This window comes from Balaenoptera acutorostrata, chromosome 15, assembly GCF_949987535.1.
Source record: "Balaenoptera acutorostrata chromosome 15, mBalAcu1.1, whole genome shotgun sequence".
NCBI lineage: Eukaryota > Metazoa > Chordata > Mammalia > Artiodactyla > Balaenopteridae > Balaenoptera > Balaenoptera acutorostrata.
Window position 1 is genome coordinate 65163651 of NC_080078.1, and position 16954 is coordinate 65180604.

Here is a 16954-nt window from a genome sequence, read left to right on the forward strand (position 1 = left end):
AAGGGAGAATGAATAAGTTTCATTTTAGTCAAAACTTTTAAATTCAGATTGATATAAAAATAAATGAGTATCAAAAATTTCAGGGCTCAAGGTAAGAAAGGAAAATATTTATGGAAAATTCAAGACCCTGAGCTTGTATGACTGCAGTTCTCTAGAGTAGGCCAGAGATACCCCAACGCTAATACTTTTTCAGCTTATAGAAAGTGAATATGTTGGCACTTTTCCAAAGGTAGGGAAGTTCAGAATCCCAGGGTCATCATTGGGCTATTTTCTTTTCTAGGAAAGCTGGGCTATAATTTTTCTTACTGGGATTAAAAAGCAATAGAAAAGGTTTTAAAAATTAATAACTATCTCTGTATTCTGGAAGACAACTTATGCCTCTTGTGTTTCTTTTTATGTTTATGTTTCATAGCTTTTTTGAAGTCATGAAATTTCCCTTATAAAGATGTTTTAATATTTCAGATTTCTTTGGTCAAATAACTTCTCTTTTGCCTAATAAACCCATACTTTTGCATTAATAAGTGAGAATGTGGTAGAATTTTATAGTGCATTGAAAGGTTGTTTTGCCACTCTCATTTTTTTTGCAAAAATCTTTCTTATAATACTTTATGAAACCAGACAGCTGTAAGTTTCTTGCAAAGGCCTTGCTAGAGCCCTGGCTTCATGCCATTTATTTAATCAATGCTTTACATTTTCCCAAGTGAATCATTGTTCACAAATAATCTGAGGAACAATGTCTTCTAGGTTTATGAGACTGCCAGACTAATCTTTGAGCATGTGCATGTCTTTTGTGTTAAGCATGAATTCCTTTGCATTAGCCTTTTCCAGAGAGCATACCTCTGAGATGATGGGTTTGAAAAACATTTTGTAAACTGTCAAATGCTGTTTAAATGTTGCTGCGCAACAATCATGGTGGTGAATCCTTTGCTTTTATTTGCCCACTTCATAACTACAAGGCATGTGAACAAGGCAAAACCTCCCCCTCCCCCCAGTCATTTAAGAAGCTTACTAAACAGCTGTAGGTTCTTTTACTTTAATTCAAGCACTGCATATATCGTCAGTATAGTCCTGTTGGTCTCCTTTCCCCCATAGCATGTCTGGATGTTGTATATTTCTCAGTGTTGTCTTCTGTCACTTTTATGAATTACCAAGATTATTGGTGCCTGGCGTTCAAGATTTTGTTTTTGGATGTACCTTCTTGACTGTTAATCTTTGATTTGATATTGTGACCTTATTATATTAGCATCTTGGTTCTCCATGTTTCGATCAGGTACGTATGTATGGTGAGATAAGCAGGGGTTTATAAGACTGAAGCAAAGAACAAAGCCTTAGTAGCACTAATTCGTAGCTAATTGCTTTTCACATATAATGGTGGTGATAAGTTCACACTGGCAATTCTATACAGTATATAGGTTTCCATATTGGTTTTCAAAATTCATCTCAGATTTTAGCTCCACAACCAGTCATTAAAGGAACTAAAGTTAACCACCAGTGCTATTTTAGTGTCACCATGTTTCTCAAGCTTCAGAGTACATTAGAATCACCTGGAAGACTTGTTCAACAACAGATTGCCCAGTCACAGATTGTCAAGCCTTGTGTCCTCTTCCCAAATTGTTACATCTAGGATGGGGCCCAAGATTTGCATTTCTAACAAGTTTCCGGGTGATACTGATAGACTAGGTCCTACACTTTGAGAACCACTATTCGTGAGACATACAGGTATTTCTTAGATTTCAACAAACTATTATGGGAAATCTTTCAGTTATGTAACAAAGTCTATTTCTTGAAAATCTAGGCTCGCACAGCTTGCCAGAAATGTCACTCGATCTTAATCTCATCCTCTTTTACTTCAGAGCTGGCTTGAATCCTGTTTCTTTTTTGAACTGCTTTTACTTGTATTTGTTAGAAAACGATACATGATTTTTTAAATGTGAAACAGTCTATAAAATGTGTAAAAACTTCATGGAAGAAATGGCATTTGACCTAAGACCATTAAGCATAGTTATAATTTGGATATGCATGTCTTGAGGGAATTGGATGAAGGAGTTATAGGTGGAAAGAAGAAAAACAGTCATGGAGGTGGGGAAGAACATAGGGGTTTTATTGGAAATCTTTAGCCTCAGTATTTGGCTGAAAATAGAGTAATTGAAAGTGGGAAATGGCAGGTGGTGAATTTGAAAGTAGAATCAATCAGTATTTATTGCCTCTTACTATGTGTCAGGCAGTATGATGAACATGTTTCCTGTTATTTCAGTTAATCCTTAAATATTTTTATGAGGTAGGTATCATTTTTACAGGTTATGAGAAAACTGAGGCTCAGAAAGGGAAAGAAACTTGCCAGTTAATAGTGTAAATGGCACAGTTGAACCTGGGACTGCCTTACCTTCAGAGCCTGAGTGTGTTTTACTGTTGCCTAAAGTGAAATGCTTTTTTTGCCCCCCGTGTAAGTGCTTATCCCTCAATAAATGTTATTTTTAGTACTGCAGAGGTTGGAGCCAGATGGAGATTTTGTTTTGCAAGTATAGGCTTCTAGAATCTTTTTCTCTGGAGAGGAATGTCTTTTAAAATATTTGAACAGAGCATTGGTATGATCAAAACACCATAAGAAAAATTATTTGACAGTCATGTGTAGTTTGTATTGTATGGTGGTGGTGAAGGTGAGAAGACCTATCTATGTGGGAACTCATTACAGTAATCCATTGAGAGGTAATGAGGGTTGGAACTGGAGCAGTGGTGGTAGAAGAGAGAGAGAAAACGTGCCAGTGAAATCAGTGGGACTTAGGCATTGAGTGTCAAGAGGCACAGGAGAGAAGAAAAGTCAAATTGCCTGCGAGGGTAGCAGAGTCACCCATAGAACTAGAACATAGGAGGAAGAGTAGCTTTAGCATTGGAGAGTTATTCTAGATCTCCTGCATTTAGCTGATAATTTGGTACCAGGGGATGAGAATGAGACAAAGATTCGAGTTTCTGATTTGGAATTACTTTAAAGATGATCTTTGAGATAATGGAATTTGCGACCCTAGGCGAAAATTTGTGGAGAATGAAAAGTAAGACAAGAACAGAACCATAGGGACCTATATTTAGTAAAGTGGAGGAAGAGGACAAACCAAAGAAGGAGTGGTTAGTAGTGGGGAGTACAAGATTAGAAAAGCAGTGTCACAGAAATTAAGAGAAAAATGTTTTTAAAAGATGGTGTATTATTTAACATTATCAAACATTATCAAATACTGCAGGAGAGAATGAGATCTTAGCCTAATCAAGCCAGGGAAAACTGGCTGTATGGAAAAAGAAAAATCAGGTTAGAGCTTTAGCTCATCCCCAAATGAAGGTAGATTCTAGGTTTTTTAAACTGATTTTTAAAAATGAAACTATAAAACCTTTAGGAGAAAATATCTCTGAATACATTTAATTATGTAGAAATATAAAACTCTTGTATGTTCAAACATATAAAAGCAAATGACCACTATTTAACCAATGTGAAATTAGTACCTTCGGATTGTAAAAAGCTCTCACAAATAATGAGGAAAAACTATTCCTTTATAATAGAAAAATGTACAAAAGACAGACATATACAGTGCATGGAAGAGGAAACTCAGATGGCCTATAAATGAAATACTGTTGAACATTCATGTTTTTATTTACCAAATTGGCAAAGATTTAAAAGTATATAAATAGGGGCTTCCCTGGTGGCGCAGTGGTTAAGAATTCGCATGCCAACGCAGGGGACACGGGTTCAAGCCCTGGTCCAGGAAGATCCAACATGCCACGGAGCATCTAAGCCTGTGCACCACAGCTACTGAGCCTGCGCTCTAGAGCCCGCGAGCCACAACTACTGAGCCTGCGTGCCACAATTACTGAAGCCCACGTGCCTAGAGCCCATGCTTTGCAACAAGAGAAGCCGCTGCATTGAGAAGCCCGCACACTGCAGCGAAGAGTAGCCCCCTCTCGCTCCAACTAGAGAAAGCCCGCGCACAGCAATGAAGACCCAACGCAGCCAGAAAGGAAGGGCGGGCGGGAGGGAGGGAGGGAGGAAGGTGCAATGGGATAATATATTAAAATGTTAAAAGTATATAAATACTTTATGGTGAAATGGGCATTTTCATATCTATCTGGTGGAGAACAGATCAGTTATTACCTTTAAAAATATTTTTTTCTTAAATTAGCAATCAATATTTCGGTTTAAAATATTTGCCTACTTTGACCCAGCTATTCTATTCTGGCAGTCTACCTGAAGGAAATAGAAAATGTCACTCCCTTCCCTAAAACAAGATTAGATTATGGTATGTCCATAAGATAGAGAGAGTATTCTACAGTCATTAGAAATGTTTTTGGATAATTTGGGTGAAATGCCCAGTATATAATGAATAATAAAGAAACAAAAACTCACCCAGGATATGAAACATTGTGTGATCACATACATTGTATGATCAGTCATAGCCAATGCAAAAGGACGGACAAGAGATTATCTCTTAATGGTAATAATCTCTAGAATGTACGATTGAAGGTAATTTTTATTTTATAATTAGAAATTACTTTTTATTTTGAAAATGTCTTAAAAATTAAAATGCACTAAATACATTAATTGCATAAATACCAAGAATTACAGTGAAGGAAAGGAGAATGAGAGGACAGCTAGAAGAGTAATTAAGATTGAGGAAGTGTTTAATTATACTTGTGACTGAGAGGAACAATCTAGAAGAAGGAAGATGATGGAAGAGAGAAGAAAGGTGTTAAATGACGGTGAAAAGTCCTAGAGCATATTATTTGTGTCCTGAAATCAAAGACCCACAAGACAAATTAGCCTTGAAGAAGTGAAGATAGATTTTCTTTTCCCCAGAGGTGGGAAACAAACAGATGAAGATGATTAGTGGCATAGAGAAATTTTAAAATAGAGAAAAAAGAAGGATAGCTGATAATCATCATTTTAGGGAAGAGGTAGAGTCAGGGTCATCTGCAAATTGGGATTAGGTATTTGAGGAGATGGGAAAAGTTTTCAGTGAGCAGTGAGAATGTGGCCAGGAGTAGATTAGAGATGTAGAAAATGATTGATTTTCAGGCAGTATGGATAGCCCAGTTGAAGTTGTTGAATAATGTGAACTGAAGTCCATGTTGCCTCAGTCTTTTTGAAGTGATCAAGCTTTTAAGAAAGTGAAGTTTGTCAGAATAGAAAGATATAGACACTATAGAATGGACTTGAGGACACGGGGAGAGGGAAGGGTAAGCTGGGACAAAGTGAGAGAGTGGCATGGACATATATACACTACCAAGTGTAAAATAGATAGCTAGTGGGAAGCAGCCGCATAGCACAGGGAGATCAGCTCGGTGTTTGTGACCACCTAGAGGGGTGGGATAGGGAGGGAGACGCAAGAGGGAAGAGATATGGGGATATATGTATATGTATAGCTGATTCACTTTGTTATAAAGCAGAAACTAACACACCATTGTAAAGCAATTATATTCCGATACAGATGTTTTAAAAAAAAAAAAAGAAAATACACTAAAGGATTCTGCCATCTTAAAAAAAAAAAAGATATAGACTAGAGAAGCCTAATATTAACATTTTCTGTCTTTTGCTTGGGTCTGTGTAACTGTATAGGACCTAGCAAAAGCTCTTTGTCCTTGCAAATTACTGTTAAACTTTTTATTACTGTTAATTTTAATACCACCACACTAATCTCATTGAACCTGTGGTGTAGGTTGTCATAGTCACCTGTCATTTCTAATTCTTCAGCTTCTGGGAGACTTGAGATTTGATTTGTTTTTGTTTGGTTGGTTTTTTGTTTTTATTTATTTATTTATTTATTAAGTACTTTTTTAAAAATTTATTTATTTATTTATTTATTTTTGGCTGTGTTGGGTCTTCGCTTCTGTGCAAGGGCTTTCTCTAGTTGTGGCAAGTGGGGGCCACTCTTCATTGCGGTGTGCGGGCCGCTCACTATCGCAGCCTCTCTTGTTGTGGAGCACAGGCTCCAGACGCGCAGGCTCAGCAGTTGTGGCTCACGGGCCCAGTCGCTCCGCGGCATGTGGGATCTTCCCAGACCAGGGCTCGAACCCGTGTCCCCTGCATTGGCAGGTGGACTCCCAACCACTGCGCCACCAGGGAAGCCCCGGGTTTTTTGTTTTTTAATGTTTATTTTTTGGCTGCATCAGGTCTTAGTTGTGGCGTGCAGGATCTTTTGTTGCAGCGCCTGGGCTCTTCGTTGCAGTGCGTCGGCTTCTCTCTAGTTGTGGCTTAGTGGGCTTAGTTGCCCTGCTGCATGTGGGAATCTTAGTTCCCCTACCAGGGATCGAACCAGTGTCCCCTGCATTGCAAGACAGATTCTTAACCGCTGGGTCACCAGGGAAGTCCCTGTTTTTGTTTTTTTAAACAGGAAAAAAGTACTCACTTAGGCAGCACAAAAAAAGAATTTTTGTCTTGTGAGTCATTGGAAATGAGAACCTCAGGACTTTCCTTACCAGGCCCAGCATAAGATTTATTAGGACCTTTTGTAGAACTATCTGCCCCTTTAATTTGGTACTGTACCTGGTTTATTTACTCTAGTAATACACACGTAATTTCTCAACTGGAACATTGTCCAGCGTTACTTGTTGACCCCAGAGAACAGTAGTGGGAAAAGTAAATGAAGGACTAGTTGTAGTGAAAAGATTGCTTGGGGGTGGCGAGTATTGGGCAATAGTGAATTAAGGTTCTTGGAAAAGTAGCCTATGACGGAGCCCAGGTGAGAATTGAAGAGAACTGATGGACTGTGAAGATAGGGGATTAAAGTCATGATGAGACTGAATAAAAGATACAGTAGGAGGCAAGTAGAAGGAATAGAAGGTTGTAGGAGTTTAAGCGTTCAAGGTCTAGGAGGAGGAGCGATTCTAAGTATCAAGAAAATTTAAGGAATCATAGTACACAGCTTGTCAGATAATTATGTTGAGAAATTGAGGTCAAAATACTAGAAGGGTGAGCAGCATGGATGTTAAAATCTCCAAAATATTAATCTTCAACAACAGAACATAACATTTTTGGAATCCAGTTTCTGCTGTACTTGTGTTTGTCATAGCAGATTTACCTCATGCCCTGAATGTTCCCCCTCCCTCACATATCCCTAAAACGTGACCAGCAGTGGAAGTGTAATTTAGTTGAACATTATAGCTGAGAAGGTTTTAAGGAATCATTTAATCCAGGTAAATGCACTTTTGAGGTACAGAGAGATTAAATAACTTTTCTTTGGTCATGTAACTTGTCAGTAGCAGAGTTGGAGCTTGAAACCTCAATTTCCCTTTTTTGGTCCATTCTACCAGTTGTTTGTCTTTTTAAAAGCATCAAGAATCTTTTTTTCAAACTAATTAATCACCTCTTAAAATAGTATAGAGAGGCAATACGCAGTCTCTAAGAGGTATATGACTCAAAAGGGGGTATATGACTCATCACCTAGGGGAGGGGGAGCAGTGTCAAAGCTGACTCTTGCTGCATTTCGTTCATATTCTGGGGTTGCTTGGTCTTTTTGCAGGTGGTCAGCACTAACCAGGTGCTGACTGCCTGTTACTGAGCTTTTCCATTTATTCAGAATAAGCATTTGAGGAACCCCCTAAAGCAGTATTTGTCTATTTTAGTTTCTTGAATCTATCAGATTTTATTTAGGCTTGTTGTGAGGTCCAGGAGTATGGATTAATACTGAGTAGTGGTTTCCAGTTACCAGGTAGTAGATACCAGGGCTTTAGCCGAGGCATCTCCAAACTAGCTAACTCATGCTTTGCTTTCTATTTCTAGTCAATGACTAGCATCTCCAAACTAGCTAACTCATGCTTTGCTTTCTATTTCTAGTCAATGACTAGCATCTCCAAACTAGCTAGCTCATGCTTTGCTTTCTATTTCTAGTCAATGACTAGATTCCCCTGGGAAAAGGAATCACCTGTGTTTAACAGTAATAGTAACTTTGTATCTGACATTCCTGTTAGTGTTCTTCCCCTTTTCTCTCCAATTGATGTCATTGCTTTGAAGACATGATAATTCCTTTAAAAAAAAGTCTGTGCGCACCTCTCTTCTAGATCACTTACCTTGAACATTTTGTATACCATCTGCTGAGATGGAGGGAGAGCACCTATCCCTGGGAAATAAGTGTACTTCTTTCTCCTATTGTGGAGCAGTCAGCTTTGCGCCATACCTAAATAATATTAAGAGCCAGTGGAAACCAAGAAAATGATGATTAAGTTATCTGTGCTTATGATAAGATAGTGCCCTTTCTAAGGCATTTGGAATTTTGAGAATTTGACTCCATTTCTACTTATACAGGGCCTCTGAAGAGTTATTTGAAATCTGAGCCAGCACACCTAATAGTTCTGATTGGTCCCCTAAATACTTCTGTGCCGTTGAGTAACCCCTCACATATTTCTACATGGGCTCTGAGGAGCTATATGTAAGACTACCATAAGAGCTGTTTATGTATTTGATAAGGCTGGCCAGAAATTAGGAAGGTTTTCTCAGGCTCCTAAAACTTTAAGTTTTGGTCTTCCTGTTGTTTTTTTTGTTAAATTCAAAGAGCATTCTTTTTCCCTTCCGTTCCCGGCCGTCTTACCCAGAGTGAACACAAATGGATCAGACCACCCTGAGGATGCAGGGTCTGGTGAAAATAGGAGGGTCAATGGGAATAATTCTCCATCACTCTCAAATGGCGGTTTTAAACCTTCTAGGCCTCCAAGACCTTCACGACCACCTCCACCTACCCCACGTAGACCAGGTGTGTATCCTAGACATACACTAGGGATGTAGGTCTCAGTACTGTGATTATAAAATTATTTTGGGAATTGATCTTCAGGTAAGTGTCAAGAGACCCTTTTAGGTTGGTTTTCTAGCTGAATTTTTACATTTAAGATTTTGGCCAAGAATGATCTTTCTATAGTTAATCAAGATGTGCCTGTTCCCTAAGTTTTTCTGCCAGGTGTGAAGTTATTGAGGCAGGTGCTCTACTGAGAATGAAAATCACATGTGTGCTGGGAGTTCGCTGATGGCCTAGTAGTTAGGATTCTGGGCTTTCACTGCCATGGCCCGGATTCAGGGAACTGAGATCCTATAAGCTGCACAGTGCAGCAAAAAAAAAAAAAAAAAAGGGAAATCACATGTGTACTATAAAAGGTAGAGGCAATACAGGTAAGATTGCAACTTTCTGTCAGGGTTTGTAACTGTGGACATAAGCATTTCATAGAGTCAAGGATCTGGTCAAGGATATATCTCATTAAATCCTTTAAAAAGACAATCAGTAAATAGCAAATAACCCAACAATGCTAAATGATATTCAGATTTTAAAGCAAAAATCACACAAGTAAACATTTCGTATAGTAAAAATATAAACATTTACAGTTAGAATATTTATTTTTCCTGATTAGCCAGAACAAATCTTTTAATCTCTTTTTACTTTCCTCTGTTAGTATGTGAACAGGAAATGTAAAATAATCCAAATATTATTAGAAAAGTAAATTGGTTGTCCACAGATCATTTTATTAAATTACATTGTGTTTAAATATATATCTTCCCCCTTTTTTTCTGTAGATAATTGTGTTCATAGTATATTCCCAGTCTTTAAGATCATATACTAGTTTGTCATAATGTTAGTGACTGCCTCCAGGAATTGTTTTGTCAACAAGTATTTCTTGAAGATGTAATATGTACTCAAGCAATAATATTCTTTTTTTTTTTTTTGGCCACACTTCGAGGCTTGCAGGATCTTAGTTCCCCAACCAGGGACCGAACCCAGGCTCTTGGCAGTGAAAGCGTGGAGTCCTAACCATTGGACTGCCAGGGAATTCCCGCAGTGATATTCTTAAAAATAGTTATCAGTCAGATCTTCCATATTATAGGTAACGCCAAAAATTAGTCTCGGATCTGTAGGCGTTCATAGGAAAGACAGTTTTAAGGATCTGGAAAATTACTAAATGAACTTATACGAAGGGATACCAAAACTTTTCTGTTCTAAAAGTTATTTCCTGTGGCATCAAGAAATCAGCATCTATATGTGCTTTGTAATTAATAATGAGACATGGAGTAAATGGAACCTTAAAAGTTGTAAACAAGCCTATTAAGTGGGACCATTGGCTATTTCCCATTATTAAGTAATTTTCATCTGCGTGTGCATATCTTAAATTTTATATTTATCATCTACCTTTTTATTTAAGTTAAAATTCTCTCCTGAATTTAGATTTCTGAAAATTGTTTTTCTGTTTTCCTCAAATCTTAAAGCATCTGTCAATGGCTCACCATCTGCCACTTCTGAAAGTGATGGCTCTAGTACAGGCTCTCTGCCACCAACGAATACAAATTCAAATACATCTGAAGGAGCAACTTCTGGATTAATAATTCCTCTTACTATATCTGGAGGTTCAGGCCCTAGGCCATTAAATCCTGTACCTCAAGCTCCCCTCCCACCCGGGTGAGTAATTGCTTTTGGTTAACGTGTTTTCTTTAGACTTCTGCATATACTTATTAATAAGGGAAATAGTACTGAACTCCATTCTTTAAAAAACTGTCTTATAACTCTGTGTATGTGTGTGTGTTAAGGGAGGTCTAGAGTCAAACTGAACAAAAAAGCTTTGCCACATTTGAAATTTCTCCCTCATTTCCAGAGCAAAGTGGAAGAAAAAAAATTTGTTTTTATTGAAGGACTCTGAGCCATAGAAAGTTCACCAAGACCAAATAATAAAATAATCGCCTAATTCAGATTGTCTTTCCTTTTGAAGGGGGGAAAATCACTTAATTTTTTTACCATTATAAAGTCATAGCAGAGTAATAATAATTTAGGAAGCTGAGAGGATTACAACTCAATTCCATGTAAATCTCTACTGATTATTTTTTAAATTAATAATACTCTGATAGTTATACACACACACACACACACACACACACACACACACACACACACACACACACACACACACATTGTGGTATTCAAATTAATCCAGAGCTCAGAATGCTAAACAAAAATTAATTGACTAAGTGATCAATTAAAAAACTCTCATGATGAGGAGTTTAATTGCTAAAGAGACTGTATTATGTGGGTAGTTAGGCCATTTTCCTTTTTGAAAGCCTACATGGGAAGCCAGATTAGAAAGTTGTTTGTGCAAGGGATTAGAAGTGATTGGTTCTTCTAAACTTTGTTGGTTTATTCCAACAGAGTGGGTGCTCTTAGAAGTGACTGGTTCTTCTAAACTCTGTTGGTTTATTCCTGTCTTTTTTACTTTGGGGATAAACCTACCAAGGAGACTGGAATACTCATATTGCCTTTGTCCTTGGTACTGTGCAGGAGCACATCTGAAAAAGTCTTATTCTTTGATTTCAGCTTTTCTAGTACCAGAACTGTCCTTTGCCCTTCAGTTAACAGCTCAGTCTTTCGTCAGATTTCATAACAATAATTACAGTTTTCTTTTCCACTCAAGTCCTATGACCCTGATCAGATTGAGACAGTTTTTGTATCCTGAATGCATTGCTTCAAGCCTCTTTAGAAATATAAGACATCTCCTAGAGCAGATACTTCTGCAGGAGAAATCTCATCCACTGTGTCACCCTCAGTATAACATTTCTTGACTTTATTCCTAAATTCTTTTGGTATCTGCTTTATATACTGACATGCTTACTTGTCTCAGTTCTGTAATATCATCATATAAGAGAAGAAGACAAAGACAGGATTAAAAAACCAGGCTATTCATACATGTAGCATATGAGCTTTTTAATTTTATGTTTAAGTTGGGAGCAGAGAGTGGACCAGCATGGACGAGTTTACTATGTAGATCATATTGAAAAAAGAACAACGTGGGATAGACCAGAACCTCTACCTCCTGGGTAAGTGTCTGTATTGAAGAAGAAAAAAAGTATTTATTCAGAACTATAGATTATTTCTATACAGAAATCTTCCCTACCTTCCTACTTTTCCTCTTCTGTCGATCTTGTCCCTCTCTACTTTGTTTTATGATAGGTGCAGACTAAAAAGAAGAGTCAGGGAATTGATTGACCATGATGAATGACTTTTATTTTCACTCATTTCTGACCTAAAGAAAGATTCCGTTTCCTTTGTGAACTTTTACGTGGCTCAAACTGCAGGATTTTAAGATTAGCTTTTATTTTTTAACTATATAAGAATTATAGCCCCTATCCTATATATGGTAAAGTTCTTATTATAAAAAACTAATATATAATAGTGAAGTCATTGCAAGATAGTTGGGGAAATATTAATATATTAATAATAATAAAATGAGGATATATTAATAGATGGTGTTAAGCATTTAACATTTATATTATACAAAATAATTGGAATAAAAAATATTTGAGGGAAGTCAGTAGCAACTATGGGGAAATACTTAATCTCGCTAGTAATTTTAAATACACACCTAAAAAGTACAGTGTTGGTGAGACTGTAGAGGAACTTTACCTCATAACATTGCTATTGGTAATATATATTAGTTACAACCCTCACAGAAAGTATATATAACCATAATAATACCCATACCCTTAGTAACCCTTTCCAGGAAATTTATCCTAAAGAAATAATGCAAAGGAAGAAAAAAATTTTTGATATATAAATGGTATTTACTATTTTACTACAGTTGGCGCTCCAATATTGGAGGGGAAATATTGGGGGAAAAATTCCAAGATGTTTCAAAAGACAAAACTTGAATTTCCCGAGCCCTGGCAACTATTTACATAACATTGTATTGACAGCTATTTACGTAGCATTTACATTGTATTAGGTATTATAAGTAATCTAGAGGTGGTTAAAGTCTACTGGACAATGTGCCTGGTTATATGCAAATACTATGCCATTTTATATGAGGGACTTGAGTATCTGAGGAGTGTTTTGGAACCAATTCTGTATTTATAATATTAGACTAGTAGGCATAACCCTAAATAATCAACTAGGTAGACATCACCAAGTTATTTTATCAACATTTACTTGATACGTTATGTACCCATTTGAAATGATAAATAAGATAGTTGTATTCTTGTGAAAAAGTGCTTTTTCTGACATCTGTGAAAAGCACCCTCTCTCCCCCCCTTCTCTGTGTGTGTGTGTGTGTGTGTGTGTGTGTGTGTGTGTGTGTATGTTTCTGCCCCTATTAGGATTGCAACAGTCAAAAGAACATTTGAAAGAAAGAAAATGAGAGGTTTTGTCTTAATGATTGTTTGAGACTTAATCAGTAAGATACATTTTGTTTTAAAAACCTGACTGATACACCTTAACTTTTAAGAAAGAAATTTTTACACACATTCCTCTTAAGTTCACTTATAGACCGTTTAAAAATATATAAAATAAAACAGGTAAGTCAAAAGTAGTATTGCAAGGGAAAATCTTACCAAACCTGTACCAGGGCTAAAATGAAGTCCTGTTTAATTCTTATTTGTTTCACAAGTATTTGTTGAATCCAGTTGTTTTGTCCTGATTTAGCTGGGAACGGCGGGTTGACAACATGGGACGTATTTATTATGTTGACCATTTCACAAGAACAACGACGTGGCAGAGGCCAACATTGGAATCTGTCCGGAACTATGAACAATGGCAGCTCCAACGTAGTCAGCTTCAAGGAGCTATGCAGCAATTTAACCAGAGGTTCATTTATGGGGTGAGCATATGTACTTGCATTATAAACTTAATGAGTGTTTGATTTTTAACCTTTTCTTGCATATGAAATGTAAAGCACTAAAAAGAAAGTACAAGTAGGATGGCAACCCAGTTGTTGCTGTCGATAGATTATTATTTTTAGACCTTGTTTCCAGTATTCTGTGTGGGTGATTTATTCTTTTCTTTTTAAAAATTCCGAAAGTTCAACCTCCTTTGCTTTGTTACTGTCAAAAATAAAAAAGAAGTTAGGACAACTTAAAATTCATATATGAAAGAAGAGTAAAAATAAATCCAAGCAGTTTAAAAAGAAAACAGTTCTGAATTTAATACTGCCTAACTTAGCAGAACATTAGATGGCTTGGGTCTAATAGCACCTGACTCAATTGCAGTGAACTAATGATAGAATTGAATCATTTTGTAACATATAAACGTAAAATTTATGCAATAATTATTTGGTGCTGTGGGAGACTAAAGAAATTTGATTCCTTATAGGATGATGTTAAATATATTATTATGGCTTTAAAACCATATTATCTTTGGTATCAAAACATCTCATTTCTGGAAATGGTTTAAATTTTACATAAACCAACTCTCCAAGAGTTCAAGAGAAGCTGACCCTCTCCATTGCCATCTCTTCTCTTCTGCTACCATCAGTATCATCCCTGTTAGAATCCATAAGAGTAAATGCCTGTTCTCACTAGGCATTACCTTTTTTTGCCTTTTCTCCATATTTTTGTTTCTTGGACCTCATCATCATAATAATTACTCACTGATGTAGATAAATGCACCTTTATCAGAAGCTTTCCCTTCACTACCTGGTTATGACTAAAATAACTTTCTTTCATGCAACAGTTTTTCCTGCCACCTTCTGTCACAGCAGAAGATAGCTGTCACTATCTTCCCCTTCCCAGTGGTTTTAGAGGTGAAATTAATTTTTGTCTCATCTACTTTACCGTTTTTGTTTTATTTTCTCCACTGCTGTTTTACATCTTCCTTTCTTTCTAAATTATAATCACCTTTGGTATGCCTGGCCAAATTTCTTTTAGGTTTGAATACCTAGCTTGCCTGCCTTCTTAAAAGCTAGTTTCCACATAGGTGTCCAGTGGAAAGAGCATGGGCTTTGGAATCAGATACATCTGGGTTCAAATCCTGGTTCCACAGTTACTTTCTCTATATGACTTTGAGTAAGTTACTTAACCTCATCAAGACTCATTTACTTTATCTATACAATAGATCCATATATAAAATTACCTCAGAGGGTTTTTTTTTTTTTTTTTTGAGGATTCTGTAAAATAAAGTTCCTAATATGTTTGGCACATACTGGATACATAGAAATGTTAGTTTTCATCTTTTCTCTCCCTCATATCCACAATTGCAAATGTGCCCTTTATCTCACTTTTATAATACATGATCTTTTTTTTAATACATTTATTTATTTATTCATTTATTTAATTTTTGGCTGCATTGGGTCTTTGGCTGTTGCATGCAGGTTTTCTCTAGTTGCTGAGAGCAGAGGCTATTCTTTGTTGCAGTGCGTGAGCTTCTCATTGTGGTGGCTTCAGTAATTGTGGCACATGGGCTTCAGTAGTTGTGGCTCCTGGGCTCTAGAGTGCAGGCTCAGTAGTTGTGGCACACGGGCTTAGTTGCTCTGCGGCATGTGGGATCTTCCCAGACCAGGGCTCGAACCCATGTCCCCTGCATTGGCAGGCAGATTCTTAACCACTGCACCACAAGGGAAGCCCCTATAATATATGATCTTTTATTATTTTTATTTTCATTGAAGTATAGTTGTTTTACAATATTATATTAGTTTCAGGTGTACAACATAGTTATTCAAATTTTTATAGATTATATTCCATTTAAAGTTATTATAAAATATTGACTATATTCCCTGTGCTATACAATATATTCATTGTAGCTTATTTATTTTATACGTAGTAGTTTGTACCTCTTAATCCCCTACCCCTATCTTTCCCCTCCCCCTTTCCCTCTTCCCACTGGTAACTACTAGTTCTCTATATCTGTGAGTCTTTTTTATTTTGTTCATTCGTTTTAGTTTTTAGATTCCATATATAAGTGATAACATACAGGATTAGTCTTTCTCTGACTTATTTCACTAAGCATAACACCCTCCAGGTTCATCCATGTTGTTGCAAATGGCAAAATGTCCTTTTTTTGGCTGAGTAGTATTCCATTGTGTATATATACCACATATTCTTTAGCCATTCATCTGTTGATGGATACTTTTTTTACTTTCATATCTTTCTTGGCTATTGTAAATAAAGCTGCTATGAACATGGCGGTGCGTGTATCTTTTTGAATTAGTGTTTTTGTGTTCTTCAGATACATATATCCAGGAGTGGAATTGCTGGATCATATGGTAGTTCTATTTTTAGTCTTTTTTTTTTGGCCGCACCATGCGGCATGCAGGATCTTAGTTCCCTGAGCAGGGATTGAACCCGTGCCCCCTGCAGTGGAAGCACGAAGAAGTCTTAACCACTGGACCACCAGGGAAGTCCCTACTTTTAGTATTTTGAGGAACCTCCATACTGTATTCCAAAGTAGCTGCACCAATTTACATTTCTTCCAATAGTGTACAGGATTCCCTTTTTCTTTACATCCTCACCAACATTTGTTTTGTGATGTTTTCAGTGATAACCATTCTGATGGGTGTGAGGTGATATCTCATTGTGGTTTTGATTAGTGATGTTGAGCATCTTTTCATGTGCCTGTTGGCCATCTGTATGTCTAGTACATGACCTTTAAAAACACTCTTTTTAAGGACAGATTCAGCAGATTCTTGGAGCACCTACAGTGTGTATTGCCTTATTGTAAACTTGACCAATTAAATACTCAGAGTCTTTGGAACTTTTCTTGAATTGCAGCTTTTACTCATCAACCATTTTCTTTTCTTTTTTTTTCTTCTCCTATCCAAATTCTTACTCTTTGCTCTTGTTATAGAGTGGTTCTAAATTATAAAGAACTTAAACAGCCTATTTTAGTTATGAACTGAATTGAACATTCTAAATACCAGCTACTTAAAAAGTGGTGGGATGTTGCTGAGAAAGTCTGTTTATTGGGTAGATGAAGTGGCCTTTGTTCTGACCCTGGTTACGGGGCAGTAGATGCTCATACACCTAGCATTTTTAACCTCAGAATGGATATGGTTGATGATGGATCACCCTGTAATGGCTCTGGCCCATGGCTTCATTGTGCCTGTACCCCCCACCTTATCTGTCCAGGGAGAGCCTGTGGGATAGGCTTGGGTCTTAGAAAATTATCAAAACAGATTGTCATATGCCAAACTACTCCGACCTGTTCTGTAACCAGGGTTCAAACCTTGTGTAGTGTTTCTCCTTGGT

The 16954-nt window shown here is 37.0% G+C and overlaps 1 protein-coding gene across 4 annotated transcripts in view; it reads left to right on the forward strand.

Moving 5' to 3' along the window:
* The window catches only part of ITCH (itchy E3 ubiquitin protein ligase), a 126854-nt gene that overhangs the window by 65748 nt on the left and 44152 nt on the right, over nt 1-16954 (forward strand). For 3 of the 4 annotated variants that reach the window (XR_009005404.1, XM_007193258.2, XM_007193257.3), the window contains exons 8-11: nt 8569-8726; nt 10223-10412; nt 11723-11818; nt 13419-13593. Coding sequence is in view for 3 of the 4 variants with exons in the window: in XM_007193258.2 (XP_007193320.1) it covers nt 8569-8726; nt 10223-10412; nt 11723-11818; nt 13419-13593 (619 nt within the window). In the remaining variant the exon portion in view is untranslated. The remainder of the gene's footprint in view (nt 1-8568; nt 8727-10222; nt 10413-11722; nt 11819-13418; nt 13594-16954) is intronic. The other variant, XM_007193259.3, reaches the window with a different exon arrangement.